The 16,134-nt window shown below is 39.5% G+C and overlaps 1 protein-coding gene across 2 annotated transcripts in view; it reads left to right on the top strand.

Annotated features, from left to right (window-relative positions):
- Positions 1-16,134, top strand: part of LOC136863599 (vitellogenin) — a 419,790-nt gene that overhangs the window by 335,687 nt on the left and 67,969 nt on the right. For both annotated transcript variants that reach the window (XM_068226214.1, XM_068226215.1), the window contains exons 19-20: positions 529-669; positions 4,385-4,567. In XM_068226214.1, the coding sequence (XP_068082315.1) occupies positions 529-669; positions 4,385-4,567 (324 nt within the window). The remainder of the gene's footprint in view (positions 1-528; positions 670-4,384; positions 4,568-16,134) is intronic.

A 16,134-nucleotide genomic window follows, 5' to 3' on the forward strand; every position in this document is an offset into this window, starting at 1 on the left:
TCCGGCGTCACCCGGATTATTTTCTTCTACACTGCCTCGTGTCGTGCCTACTGCGTAATAGGATTGACCACCTGCTCTCCATGACTGCGGCTTTGTCCCACGGCTCTAATATGCGATATTTCCCAGATATTTCACACGGAAAAATCCTCCGGCATTTTATACAATTCATCTGTATAATTTAGGGCTTTATGATTGCCGGAATTATCCCCTTTCCTTCTGACCACAGCTCCCGAAAAACGATAAATGTTCCGAATGCTTTGCTGACTCGGACATTACGATTATATTTCCGATGATACGCGCTCATGCAAGGAGATGACACTTCCTCAGATCCATCTGTCAATCTCATTTGGAACCTCAACACCTGGTATCTGGTGAATATCGGTACGCGTAAGGATATAATTTTTCACAAAGAACAATGGCGATACTATAATCTTAGCCGTTAAAGTGATGGGTTCAGTATGTATGTATGTATGTATGTATGTATGTATGTATGTAGAGTATGTATGTATTTATGGTTTCTTCTTACAGATAGGAGTTTCTGGTGATGTATACTTGATTCCTGCACCACTCCTGGATTTGAGACAAATATTGAATCACAATATGTCCGCCAAATTTTCAGCCGACCTCATAAACCGCCTCAATGGTAGTGCAAGTATAGCATCGCTGAAGGTAAGTTGTCAAAGTATTACGAATTCATCAAAGTGGTTCTGAAAACTGAAATGTAAAGAATGCCAGTTCCCCTCGACCTCGAATAATTCATTTTTCCTTTCTTAGCATTTCCTTTGTCCTTGGAATCAGTTGTGTTCTTCAATATACCGGTATTGTTTCTCTCATACTATGAACTGAATTACAGTATAAGCTTAGTACCATTTTCAATGGGTACGTGCGTGAAGAGGATTAAGGTACTAAATTAGCTGAACCATTTTAGGTTGTAGGACAGAAAATGATACGCAGTTACAAACGTAGCGATTGGGCACAGAATACTGGCCAGATATTTTTATAAGTACGAAACGTCTGTGTCTGCCATATTATGTTATGCGGCGGACCATTAAATCAAATCAAATCAAAATCACTTTATTTGCAAATGAGGTGTCTACTTCGGTGGCAAATGATGGACAAAAGTACATTATTATCAAGCACTAAATTTTAAGTTAAAAACAAAAGAAAACATTTTCCTAAAATACAGTACTATTCAATTTACACTAACAATTTTTCTATTAAACACACAGCTCATCCTTAAAAATTTATATTCTTTAAAAAATTCTACTCATAATACCTCATTTACAGTATGTGGAATGGCTTCGAATAATAATATACAACTGTTATAAGATTTAAATTTACATTGCATGTTTTTACCCATTTGGTAGCTAACATGCATCACCTTCTTCGGTTTTGTTGTATAGGAGCCAAAGCCCTTGATGTTTGTAGCGAGTATTGGGCTTCTTGGTCCTGAGTACCTTCTTGAGCAGGTCCATGCCGTCAAATTTGGACAGGGTCAAGTCGGTCCGAGTCTTGGTCATATTAATAAACTTCACTTGGAAATCAACATGCATGTTTCATTGAACTACCGGTATTACGTGAAATCAGAACCAAGGAACTAAAATTCACAAAATCACTTCAGACTTTCATAACCATCACTTGTGCCCTCCAGGCTAAACCAGAGATACAAAAATCGTGCGCACATACAAATTTACGGGGGCTACCACTCACACTACCTAGAAATAATTCCACTCTCACTGGCACAAAATACCACATCGTCTGAAATCAAATGGTTCCCCAACAATGAACAAAATATCGCCTATTCCATGTCTATCGACGTACACCTGCACTTAGTTCTTCGGTCTCAAATACGAGTATATCTCAAAAAAGTTACAAATACAGCATTTCGTGACTCCGAACATCTATTGGAAGTTACGTGACAAGATATGTTATTATTATTATTATTATTATTATTATTATTATTATTATTATTATTATTATTATTATTACACATTTCTTAACTTTGAATTTACTTCGGGCACAGTCTCGAAAACAAAATGAATAAAATAAAGTTGTTGGACACGAATGCACTTCCCACACTGCGCAAAAACATTCTTTTGCATGCCCACATATTATCTTAATGCTCAAAACCGAGATCTACTTTAACACGAAAGAATAAACATGGCATTACTTAGCCGAAAAACAAAAAGTTCCTGACGGAATATTACAACTTACAATATACATTTTGATTACATTATTACACCAACCTCGCATGGCCTCCATCGTCATCAGCCCAGCCGGCTTTCCGCATTGGGATTTATTTCCTCATATTATCCATTTTATTGGATATACTTGAATATTGACTCTTAGCTTCACACTTAATATTTTTGTCAGTAAACACTACACACTCTTTATTAAATACATTTTTTTAAAAACACGGATTCGCGTTGATATCGAACACGTACTTATTGCAGTTCTCTCCTGCGCGATCAGTGAAACTGCAGTGCGTCTTACTTTCACAATCGGGATTTTCAGACACTGGCTCGCCACGGTCTTCCGTCCAGGTGTTCCATTCCAAGCACCACTCTACACTCGGCTAAAAGAAACGTTATTGTCCAATATTTGTCTGGTTGCACAAGTAACCTCTGATGCTAAGCATCACCTTCACAATACTGGAATGCTTTTCACGCTGACGAGCGGTACAGATTCAAGCACTGACTGCCTAATATTAGACTTGAGTGTCAATTATTTTATATTATGGAGTCTACTTGTTCAAGGAGTTACTGTAAATTATTATAGTTATCCACTCCTCTCTTATAAGACCACACTTTAGTGTACTTCTAGAAACGTTTCAAAGTTCGAAACTCCTGGCATGACGTTGAATATCGCAGACTAGCCCGCAAGACTACAAGAAATTGAGTGATTAGTCCCGTACACTAGATTAAGTAAGCAAATGCTTTGGCGGCAAACTTCCTTCGAAATTCTAAGCTGACCATGTCCTTTATGCGATCCTGCAGGATTCCTTCACTTGAAAATAGTTGTTCTGGTTCCAAAAATTCAGGCCATTGTACTGGTGCCAAAAACATAATTTTCCTTCATAGATAATGGGTGAAATTCCAAGAGTGGGGGTATATCTATATTCTGATCCTAAGACGGAGTAGCCATGTGAAACAAAAACGCTGTGAGGTTAACCTCGTCAACACCTGTTGCGACACGTGCTGATTTTAACTTCGCGCAAGTCTTATTCTCAAATACTTTTATGATATAGAAAAATCACTTTTAATACTAACATTCTGTAGTTACAATTTCGACTCTAAATATTCTGTAATTCCTTCAATTTTCTTCCGGAAAATAGTTTTCTAACAACACGAAATTTCACAGATTGTGTGTGCCTGCGCCTCGTTGGGGACACATTTTGCGGATACTGGAGACTCGTCTTCTCTCTCTTCTGCTAACAGTAAACACATGGCCTTCGTCCAAATATTAATCCGTCTGCATGCGATCAAGGAAGTAAACCTGGAGAAACAGTTGCGTTATTTCCAGAACTCAAAATGTCGATACTCTGCAGATGCAAGTTTCAGATAACGGGTTCCCTATATCTCCCCTTCACCTTTCTAAAGCGGTGTGCTGCCATTTCAACGAAAGTGGTTGTCTCTGTATCACCTTCCATCTTCTCATACCGCTACCTTAGACTAGTAGCGCCATCTATGTCCTCCACCATATTCCCATACTACCGCCTTAAGACATGTGGCGCACTCTATTCCCCCTCCACCTTCCCACCTTCTACCTCACACTGCCTCACTCGTCTTCAGACGAACAGCCGGCTAATTGCTAGCCTCTCCAGCGTTCCATCGGTCTGGGCATCAAGTTCTAAGGGACTCGTGGACTGCTGAGCAGGATGGCAATATTTTGGCGGAGCGAGGAGCAGAGTCCAAAACCATTCGCCGATCTGATCGATGAGCTCCTTCATGGGGCCAAGGACTAGTAGGTTATGCTAGTGTAGTTAGTTTAGGCAATGACGTCATGAGCTCCTTCATGGAGCCTGTGAAGATAGGTTAGGATAGGTTATGAGGTCACATGACGTCAGAGGTCACTGACCTCGGATGTAACCTGACACCCGTGGTAAGATGCTGATTTAGATATCCTCGTGTTGGAACCGCTGTTGCCCTTACTACTTACTGGTAGAGGCCCATGAAGGACTAGAATTCGTTTCCAGTCAGCTTAATGCAATTGATCGCCACATAGCTGCCTGGGTAAAATTTAACGGACGACGGGTGTGACCTTTAAAATCTGTATGTTAGCCATAGACATGTTTCTGTCATTGTTTTATCCTTGATTCTGTACTGACCTTTAACTATATGTTACAGTAACGACAAGAAGTAATAACTTGGAGGTTTCTGTGCAGGGTTCAGTAACCAGAAGTAAAGAGCAGGGTGAAGAGCTTCGTTCGTCCCGCGACATCCAACAGTGTTTACAAGACATAGCTGCAAGTGGTTCTTCAGCTCATGTCCATAAGAACTGCCGCAATGCAGCCAAACTTGCAGCATTCAATGATCACATCTCTGTCCGGATAACTTTGAAGCCTGATGTAAGTACTAGTACTTCGTTGGTAGTCCGTCCTATTATCTGACATCATTCTTGTTATGTATAGTTATATTTCATTTTAAGTATAAAATTACCCATTATACACTGTTCAATTCTCACTTTTTGTAGCAAATATTCCAGTGTAGAGAGGTCAAAATGCTCAACAATTTTATACTCTTTTGGTGGCTGAAACTTTATTCGTAAGATCGTATGCAAAAAAAAATCTCTGTTGCCCAGAAATTAACAGTAGGATGAAAGGCCTGCTGCGTTATTTAAACATTTGTAACTTCAGAGCATTTTCATCCTAATTTAATAACTGACTTAACAATTTTATCGCTTAGGATAGTATTATTTGACTCAGTCTCGAGTTCATCCATACCCTTGCCCACTTGGGCATCACAACATGACTTATTCGAAGCAAAACTAGCGTTCTCCTTCCCGATTCCGATAACACTCAAGCGATAGTTGTGCTAGGGTCCGTTAGAGGAAAAAGAATATACTTTCTTGGATAAGAGATTAGGTGAAGTAGTGAATCCTTACGGCCTTAAGGGTGCAAGGATTCAGTTGCTGTAATATAGCCGTAACTTACCTAGGCCTCGCGTTATTAATTTTAAGTTACATTTCAGTGTAACTGATCTCTACTTGTTGAAATTAAAGTAATATTAAGCGTAGTTTGTTTTGTGATAAACTTCAGCTTGTATTCTTTCAGCTACTAAATATTCCTTCATGACAATTCTGTACAGAAAACAGGTTTGGTTTTCAGATGGTGTTTCAAGACAGAACTTTCAGTGAAATACAGTTTCAGCCACCAAGAGAGTATATAATTGTTGAAATATCGTAAATGAACGATTGATTGCATGAGTACGGGTTTTATGTCCAAGGACTTCCAATATTCACCTCATTGACTACTTCTCAGGGATGTGCTATGGCAGACTGGAGTTCAGAACGTTGTCCGCGGTTTTTGAATCGTTGATTCTTCTATTGAATAAGTAATGCTACCTCTTCATAAAGAGAGAGCCTGGAGGTAGGCGCAGCCTGAAAGCGATTGTTGGTGTCGAATAACGTCATATGGACTTGAGCTGCATCTCCCACGATCGCGGTCACTGGGTGAGGAACAATACGAATGTCGGGTTGCTCAAGAGCATACCGCGATCTGAAGGTCTTTGTTTGCATGAGAACGCTTCAAGAAGTGCTCCTCAATTGTGGTTTGCATTAGACCGACTTCAAATGAAGATGACACTTAATACTTGAAACTAAAAATTAAAACTCCACATACCGGCATTTAGCATCAGTCTTTGTAACCAACGGGGGATATTTTTGACTGACTTTCGCAGGAATTCTTGTGGGTTCTTAGTGATGACTTGGCGAATACGATCATTCAGTTCATTTAAAGTTGTTGGTTTTGTGCGATAAATCTCTTCCTTGGCCCAATTCCCTAGAAAGTAGTCATATGGAGTGAGGTCGGTACTCCATGCTGGCTACTCACGGACGTCAAGTGCACAATGAGGCCATTTAATATTAATTAATATTAATTAATCCAATGTGGAAACAATTGGCCAAACTTCATTTTCCAATATGGCTAGGTACCGTTCTGCGTTCATGGTGTCTTCAAGAATGAACGGACCCACAACTTGGTTAGATGTCATGCAACACCAAACTGTGGCGTTAGGACGGCTTTAAGACTTTTCATTTATGGCCCCTGGATCATTCTCTGCCCAGTAGTAACAGTTGTGTCTGTTAACAAACTCCCCAATATGAAAAACAGCTTCGTCGCTCCAAATGATGTTCTCGAACAACTGCGGCCAGTCATCATACCAACCTAGCATGATCTCACCATACTCCTTTCGATGGTCAAAATCTTCTGGCGATAGCTATTGACAGAAATGTGACTTTAATTCTTTTTCTCAGAACATTTCTTGTGGTATGAGGGAGAGACCGCTTTCACGAGCGGCTTGTCTTGCTGATTTGTGAGGGCTTCTGGTGAACATATCCTGCACCATTTCCACATTTTCCTCTGACCTGGATGTTGAGGGACGACCACTTCTACGAGTATCCGTCACAGATTCTATGTTCATCAGTTAATCACGACAGTTCTTAAAGGTATTTGTGTCAAATGTAGCGCGAAGCCCGTGCTCTGTTTGCCACCATCTCTGCACCTGTACAACGGAACGCCAGACTTCGTAGCGGGCGGCCACCTGAGCTCTCCTCTGCACCGAGATGAGATGTACCATTACAGTTAAAGTTCTATCATTGTAAAGAAAGGATACATTAAGGCGACACTCTGGAGATAAAAATATATTTTTAATGCATGGATTTTCACCAAACTTTGTGGGAATGTCCCCTACATAAAAGTAGAGATATCACGAATATTTCTTTCATATACAATTAATAGTTTTAAAAAATGAAATTTTTATTTCATTCTTTCATGAAATTTAATTAACATGTTAATGTAAATTCGTAATTAGGTATATACCTATACTTCTTTTAAAATCACTACGTATCGATTTTTATGTACATAATTTATGTAAGGAGGTATATCGTACTAAAGTTTGTGTCATTTTTATGTTCTAAAAGTTTCAACTTAAAAATCCCTACTACTTGAAAAAATTCTGCAATAAAAAATTACATACGCAGATTTCTTAATATAGCTGTGATACATATACCATACACATTTTGTTACATTTGGCAGAATATTACGGGAGAAAAATGGGATTTAAATGTAAAATTACAATTGGCAAACAAAGCATTATTACAGTGATACATTGTTTGAATTCAGCGGAATAACTTCGTGACGAGAAAAAAGAAACTCAATCCTTTCAATTTCAACCCTAAACAATTTCACCAAAATGACTAAAATATTGATTTTTATATCCGGAGTGTCGCCGTAAGTCTCATAAGAATATTGATATGTACAAAAGTTATATACACTTTACAATAGGGAGTTCACTTCCCACCCAACTAGTATTAATACTAAGTGAAATTGAATCAAAGTGCAGCAAAGTTAATGCAGCAAGCTCGCAGTTGCGATCCACAGCATTCTGTAAGGAAGAAGTGAGCACTTGGACGAATTTATCATCAACTTACATCGGTGTATTCTCAGACCGACTTCGCTGTGCGGGACTGAAAGCTGCGTGGCCGCAGGATATATTATTCATGAGTCTGAAGTAACAGTCTTTTTTTACAATTTAACCTCACATCGCACCGAAACAAAGAGGTGTTATGGCGCCAATGGGATTGGAAGGTCTGCGAGTGGAAAGGTACCGACCGTGGCCTTAAGTAATGTACAGCACCAGCATTTGCCTGGTATAAAATAATGGGAAACCTAGGGAAACCATCTTCAGGGCTGCCGACAGTCGAGTTCGAACCCACCATCTCCCGAACGCAGGCTAACTTATACACGCCTTGACCCACGAAGCCAACAAATCAGGAAACAACTCGATGGATGAAAGTGTACGTACAAACTTGTTTTGGTGGTGATGTCATGTGAAGCAAGATTAATGACTTGTCAATGGAAGGTAAGAGAATAATTACAGGACACTAAGGCGGTGATGGTTAAACACAGTTATAATTAATTTAACGACAATAGGTGTGACATTAACAAGACCAAATAGTCATATGTAAATAGTGGATTTTGGAGGCGCATAGTAAATTCACGGAGGGTTGCAGACTGAACATCGAAATGCATTCCCGCTATTGATTATGTATGTATGTATGTATGTATGTATGTATGTATGTATGTATTGTGCCATACAGCCTCCAATACACGTCAAGCGAATGCTGAGAACGTATCGGAAGTACTGTAGTATCTTAGAAATACCTACCTTTGTGGGTCGTAATCATTGGCACGTAGCTTATCATAATATCCTCTCCTCTTCGGCTCCAAGCTGCTCAGTCGGTGATTTTCGTGGTAAATGTCCGGGTGACTTATAAATTAAATTAAGAGGAACGGGAGCTATGCCTAGGGTTCTCTTTTATCAATGTTGTGTGAGTTATGTAAAATTAACTTAAACAAGGTAACACTTTTATTTCAACATAACGATAGACGGGAAATCCAAAAGCAAACATATGCGTAGAAACTTAATTTACATAAAATCTGTACAAATAATTCTGCCATGAAGTGGCTTAATTAATCATCATTGGGGCGTTTGTTGCTGAGAGATCTCGTTTATACTGGAGTTGTGCCTTGGTGCAGACAGACTCTACACGACCCATACTGGCGTATAGTTTGAAACAAATGTTAGCATGTGATTAGAGAGGAATACCTTCGCATTACTTAAATTATCAGTTCCCCAGTGTAGGGAAATATTTACGTTACACTACAGGACTGAAATTACTCTGATTAAAATAAAAACTTAAAAGCTACACACGCAGACATCACAGCTCACCAGCTGGGATACGAACATATGACCCCTCTCATATCCGTGCGATAACTCAAAGGGGGACAAAATTGCAAATGAAAAACATAATACAATGACAACACATGGATTAGTTCATGCATCATCAATCATCCCCTGTAATAAAGTACAATAACGAAATATGTAGATTCTTGCAGCTTTCACATAGGCAGAGATGACCTCGTTCCAAACCACCCTGCCGGGCTGTTAACTTGCTCCCTGGGCGAAGGGGAAACTTCAAACCAAAACAAATGACGTCAGTAGCAGCTCTGCCTGTCCTTCTCTTCTCCAGACGTGATTACGACGCGGCCATTCTTCTTTGCCATTCAGACCCTAATAATTTACCAGCCGGACCATCTGACACCTCAGTGGGCCCGTTACAAATTCATACTTTCCTTCATTCCTTGCGTACACACCAATAAGAGGCTTAATTGCCTGGCCCTTTTCATATCATTATAAATCGCGGAGTCCCAAACTAAGGCTTATCCACCCTAGCCAGCTACGGGCTGATCAACCTTATAGATTTAGATTCTGTCCACATGAGGGTTCCATTACAAGTCTGCTAATCTACACAGTTCAGTTTAAGTTCACACATTTCTGATAGCAAGTTAGCATTCAGGCTTTACTGGTTCTATGCCTACGCAACGGGCAATTTTAGCAAAATTAGAATGTCTCTAATCCGTATCATTGCTATCTGATTGCCGCTCGATTTTAGAATATAGTTTCAAAGTAATTAACTGACATTTTAACAGTGCAGGCCAAGGAAAGTTCCCCAAATCTCTATCACAGTTCTGAGACGCCTTGTTACACTAAGTGCTATTTGCTTTATTTGCAGTATTATTGGACCATTATGCTTTCTTATATATATAAATGATATGAATAAAGAAGTGGAATAGGAGATAAGGCTTTTTGCGGATTATGTTATTCTGTATAGAGTTATGAATAAGTTAGAAGATTGTGAGCAACTGCTTTTTTTTCTATTTGCTTTACGTCGCACCGACACAGGTAGGTCTTATGGCGACGATGGGATAGGAAAGGCCCAGGAAGTGGAAGGAAGCGGCCGTGGCCTTAATTAAGGTACAGCCCCGGCATTTGCCTGGTGTGAAAATGGGAAACCACGGAAACCCGTTACACTAAGTATGCCTTAGCGTGATCGACACACCGTACGTACATTCGCAATCGGAGTTGAGTATAGAGTGGGGTACGGGACGCTTCTGCTCAGTATTTATGTGTTTGATAACCCACGCCAAGCCAAGTGTTCCCCGTCCGGGGCAATTCACATCCACTTGAGTTCCTTGTGTGGAGCTGGCGTGTTTCTCACGGTACTTGAGGTGAACATCAATTAATTACATGAGATGATTATTAGCATAGCCATGCATATCAAACCACTCAGAAAATAGTTTATGATATTTCTATTATTTTATCTTCTCCAGATTCGCTCTGTAAGCGGAGGTATATCTCAAGTTTTATTTCTCGTCAGGCCTGGAGCCTCCCGCGTTTCTTGCTAGCAGACTGGCATTAGAAAATTCCCTAGCATCAAGTGGTTGGCGTTCCTTATCTCTTTTCTTGTCATACAGTGAGCCACACCTGAACTGACTCTGTGATGCATTAAATATTATCTCAATCGGCCCATGAACTGAACGGTTCAGTATGTATGTGTGTATGTATGTATGTATGTATGTATGTATGTATGTATGTATGTATGTATGTATGTATGTATGTATGTATGTATGTATGTATGTATGTATGTATGTATATCTGTCGAATACATTACCTAAAGGAAGTGTGGAGGATAAGTGCTGTATAATGTGTAATTCTGTATAATGAACGTTTTCAAATACCTGTTTGATTTGAGTGACAATGTTACAATTCAGCACCGGCTGATGTCTTCCTATGTCGACTCGTAGACAAAATATTAACATGCTGAATGAATAACTGGGGTCAGAAGGTAACAGGCGCCAGGAGAAGCCGTCATTTTTTCTTGGATTAACCTCGGCAAGATCTGAATGGGACGCAAATAAGTCTGGTAGGTAACACTGGTCAACAGTAAAAAATGTTTCGGAATTAAGAGCAGTCAATTAATATTCAATTTGATGTGAAATAAGAAAATATGAAGTTTGAAACGCTTAGTGAGCTCTCATTCACTTGAGAAACATGAAATCGAAATTATGGATATCAGTCAATCACTACAGATCTGCATTTAGGGCAGTCGCCCAGGTGGCAGATTCCCTATCTGTCGTTTTCCTAGCCTTTTCTTAAATGATTTCAAAGAAATTGGAAATTTATTGAACATCTCCCTTCGTAAGTTATTCCAATCCCTAACTCCCCTTCCTATAAATGCATATTTGCCCGAGTTTGTCCTCTTGAATTCCAACTTTATCTTCATATTGTGATCTTTCCTACTTTTAAAGACACCAGTCAAACTTATTCGTATACTAATGTCATTCCAAGCCATCTCTCCGCTGACAGCTCGTAAAATAACACTTGAAAGAGCAGCTAGTCTTCTTTTTCCCAGTTCTTCCCAGCCCAAACTTAGCAACACTTTTGTAACGCTACTCTTTTGTCGGAAATCTCCCAGAACAAATCGAGCTGCATTTGCTTGGATTTTTTTTCATTTATGGAATCAAGAAATTCTGGTGAGGGTCCCATACACTGGATTCATACTCTAGTTGGGGTCTTACCAGAGACGTATATGCCCTCTCATTTACATCCTTACTACAACCCTTAAACACCCTCATAACCATGTGCAGAGATCTGTACCCTTTATTTACAATCCCATTTCTGTGATTACCCCAATGAAGATCTTTCCTTATATTAACACCTAGATACTTACTGTACAATGATCCCCTAAAGTAACTTTCACCCCATCAACGCAGTAATTAAAACTGAGAGGACTTTTCCTATTTGTGAAACTCACAACCTGACTTTTAACCCCGTTTATCATCATACAATTGCCTGCTGTTCATCTCACAACATTATCGAGGTCATGTTGCAGTTGCTCACAATCTTGTATTTTATTTATTACTCTATACAGAATAACATCATACGCAAAAGGCCTTACCTCTGATTCCACTGCTTTACTCATATCATTTATCTATATAAGAAAACATAAAGGTCCAATAATACTGCCTTGCAGAATTCCCCCCTTAATTATTACAGGGACAGATAAAGCTTCGCCTGCTCTAATTCTCTAAGAACTATTTTCTAGAAATGTAGCAACCCATTCAGTAACTCTTTTGTCTAGTCCAATTGCACTCATTTTTGCCAGTAGTTTCCCATGATCCACCCTATCAAATGCTTCAGACAGGTCAATCCCGATACAATCCATTTGACCTCCTGAATCCAAGATATCTGCTATATCTTGCTGGAATCCTACAAATTGAGCTTCAGTTGAATAACCTTTCCTGAACCCGAACTGCCTTCTATCGAACCAGTTATTAATTTCGCAAACATGTCTAATATAATCAGAAAGAATGCCTTCCCAAAGCTTACATACAATGCATGTCAAACTTATTGCCTGTAATTTTCAGCTTTATGTCTATCACCCTTTCCTCTATACACAGGGGCTGCTATAGCAATTCTCCATTCATTTGGTATACTGTAGCTCCTTCAACCAAACAATAATCAAATAATTACTTCAGATATGGTACTATACCCTAACCCATTGTCTTTAGTATATCACCGAAATATTATCAATTCCAGCCGCTTTTCTAGTTTTCAACCTTTGGATCTTATTGTAAATATTATTGTTGTCATTTGTAAATTGTAATACTTCTTTAGCATCAGTCTCCTCCTCTATCTGGACGTTATACTTGTAACCACCAATCTTTACATACTGCTGACTGAATACTTCTGCCTTTTGAAGATCTTCGTATACACACTCTCCTTGTTCATTAATGATTCCTGGAATGTCCTTCTTGGAACCTGTTTCTGTCTTAAAATACCTATATATATCCTTCCATTTTTCACTACAATTTGTATGACTGCCCATTATGCTTGCCATCATGTTATCCTTAGCTGCCTTCTTTACTAGATTCAATTTCCTAGTAAGTTCCTTCAATTTCTCGTTACTTCCACAGCCATTTCTAACTCTATTTCTTTCCAGTCTGCACCTCCTTCTTAGCCTCTTTATGTCTCTATTATAATAAGGTGGATCTTTACTATTCCTTACCAACATTAAAGGTACAAACCCGTTTTCACTTTCCTCCACAATTGCTTTAAAGCCATCCCAGGGTCTGTTTACATATTTATTTGCCGTTTTCCACCGATCATAGTTACTTTTTAAGAACTACCTCACGCCTGCTTTATCAGCCGTATGGTACTGCCTATTAGTCCTACTTTTAAGACCTTCCTTTCTATCACATTTATTTTTAACTAAGACAAGAATATCTTCATGATCACTAATACCATCTATTACTTCGGTATATCTGTGGAGCTCATCTCGTTTTATCAGCACCACATCCAGAATATTCATCCCTCTAGTTTGTTCCATCACTTTCTGAATCAGCTGTCCTTCCCATGTTAGCTTATTTGCCATTTTTTGGTAAATTCAGAACTCCCGCTGCAATCATATTCCTTTCCCTGTCGTTAACCACGTAGCTGATTCTCTTATCAAATAATTCTCAATCCGTGTCAGCGCTACCCTTTCCCGGTCTGTAACTCCAAAGATATCAAGTTGCCTATTATCTTTAGAAATGAGCCTTATACCTAGAATTTCATGTTTGTCAACTTTTTTCATAGCTTACAAATTCTTCTTTCACCAGAATGAATACTCCCCCTCCCACCATTCCTATCCTATCTCTGCGATACACAGTCTAGTTCCGTGAGAAAATTTCTGCATCCATTTGGGCGGAAATTGCCTGATTATGGTAAATAACTCTTCATACAACTATAGGTTTCGACATGTGAGTGAATTATATTTTATTCCTAGAGAAGCTATTATCACTACATAAGCATCCTTTGTTGTGCTGAGGAAAACCTATCCGCTGTTATTTTTCCATAATATAATTTCCTGCATTCGGAATTCGAACAAGACTCAATTTTCAGGGTTAAATAATGAATGGAAATTACTAGCATAAAACTTGGTTTATTTTCAAAAGTGCATAGGACAAACTCGTAATCTGTATTATTTTAAGCTAATTTGGTATTTGGTTTTCAATACACATTTCTTATACTTCAGTATACTCTGTAAATGTCTAAATTGTGTGGAAAACTTACGTTATGTAGGTGGTGAAGTAACTTTAAGGACCACACATGTGCTGTTACTTATGTGCAGTAAACCTCCGTGGTTGGTTGAGGACATCCCAAGTGTTAGGTTGTAATATGCCACTGAAGGTCCACTTCTTCACTCTTATCTTCACTTCTTTCCTAGAAATGGTGACACTTTGAGGGACGGGCGTGGAGAGCATTTCAGTCAAGGCATTTCACTGATTGAAAGAAGGTATCGGGGCAATTGAAGTGATGAGCGATGCCCCGCAATTTGACTACAAACGAAAATCAAGGAAACAGGATTTACGTACTAGTACTGTTGTTGTTTACACAGCAAACCAAACTATAGAAATCATGTTAGGAACAAGATTGGGCCGATGACCTTCGCTGTTAGGCCCCTTAAAACAACAAGCAAGCAGGAACAAGATTCGCGTCGAAAAATATTATATAATGTTATATAACGTGTGTGTGACACAGTTGTTGGCTAAAGATAATAAAGGTTTAGAAAATTCATATCGATCGATCATATTATCGATTCAATTCAGATTTCATTTCCATTCAGTTGGCAGTATTACCGGAGCCGGGAGAGCTCCGCCCTTACTCCTCAAACCCGTACAAAGAACTATCACTAAAAGTTGCGCGAGTAGTAAATGGATAAGAGTGAATGGGGTTGAGTTCAATAATAGAAATATACATAAAAATGTCTTAAAACTAAGATCAAATAAAAGCTAATAAACGTGTTCTGATGTCATATTCATCATCCTTGAACCCTAGTTACTTGGAATTGACTAGTTTTGTTAAGGAAATGGACACATTCTATTTCTTTGCTTACCAGTGTAATTAGGACAGTACCGAGCTCGATAGCTGCAGTCGCTGAAGTGCGGCCAGTATCCAGTAATCGGGAGATAGTAGGTTCGAACCCCACTGTCGGCAGCCCTGAAAATGCTTTTCCGTGGTTTCCCATTTTTCACACCAGGCAAATGCTGGGGCTGTACCTTAATTAAGGCCACGGCCGCTTCCTTCCCATTCCTAGGCCTTTCCTATCCCATCGTCGCCATAAGACATACCTGTGTCGGTGCGACGTAAAGCAAATAGCAAAAAAAATTAGGGCAGTGTTATTTGAAAAGTGAGATCACGTATTGGATGGAAGCACTGTGAGGGATAATGGCATGGCATATTAAACCTTCTCCGAACTATCTGCAGTGGGTATTGCTGTTCACAAATGTGCCATGCTGAAGTGTTTTATGATCAGGTTAATCGCACCGACGAACCTCCCTACTTTCCTTTCGACTGTATTGTTTAGAAAAATATCCTCTATTGTACTTATTTTTTATGTTTGCTTAGATAAAGTGTACACAAAACACTCCTGTAACAATCGCCATAACCTAATTATCACCCAGGGTATATACACATCGTCACTGAAATACAAGGAAGCGACCACGTGGCTGTGCGGCTCGGGTCACGTAGCTGTGAGCTTGCATTCGGGAGATATTGACTTCGAACCCCACTGTCGGCAGCCTTGTAGATGGTTTTCAGTGGTTTGCCACTTACACACCAGGCAAATGCTGGTGCTGTACCTTAATTAAGGCCACGGTCGCTTCTTTTCCATTCCTAGCCCTTTCCTATCCCATCGTCGTGATAAGACCTGTCTGTGTTGGTGCGACGTAAAGCAGACTGCAAAAAATTAATAATAATAATAATGCTATTTGTTTTACGTCCCACTTACTACTTTTACGGTCTTCGGAGACGCCGAGGTGCCGGAATTTAGTCCCGCAGGAGTTCTTTTACATGCCAGTAAATCTACCGACACGGGGGTGTCATATTTGAGCACCTTCAAATACCACCGGACTGAGCCAGGATCGAACCTGCCAAGTTGGGTTTAGAAGGCCAGCGCCTTAACCGTCTGAGCCACTCAGCCCGGCGACTGCAAAAAAAAAAAGGATACAAGGACTTGAGGTAAAAATCTAAA

Source organism: Anabrus simplex, chromosome 2 (genome assembly GCF_040414725.1).
Source record: "Anabrus simplex isolate iqAnaSimp1 chromosome 2, ASM4041472v1, whole genome shotgun sequence".
Taxonomy (NCBI): domain Eukaryota; kingdom Metazoa; phylum Arthropoda; class Insecta; order Orthoptera; family Tettigoniidae; genus Anabrus; species Anabrus simplex.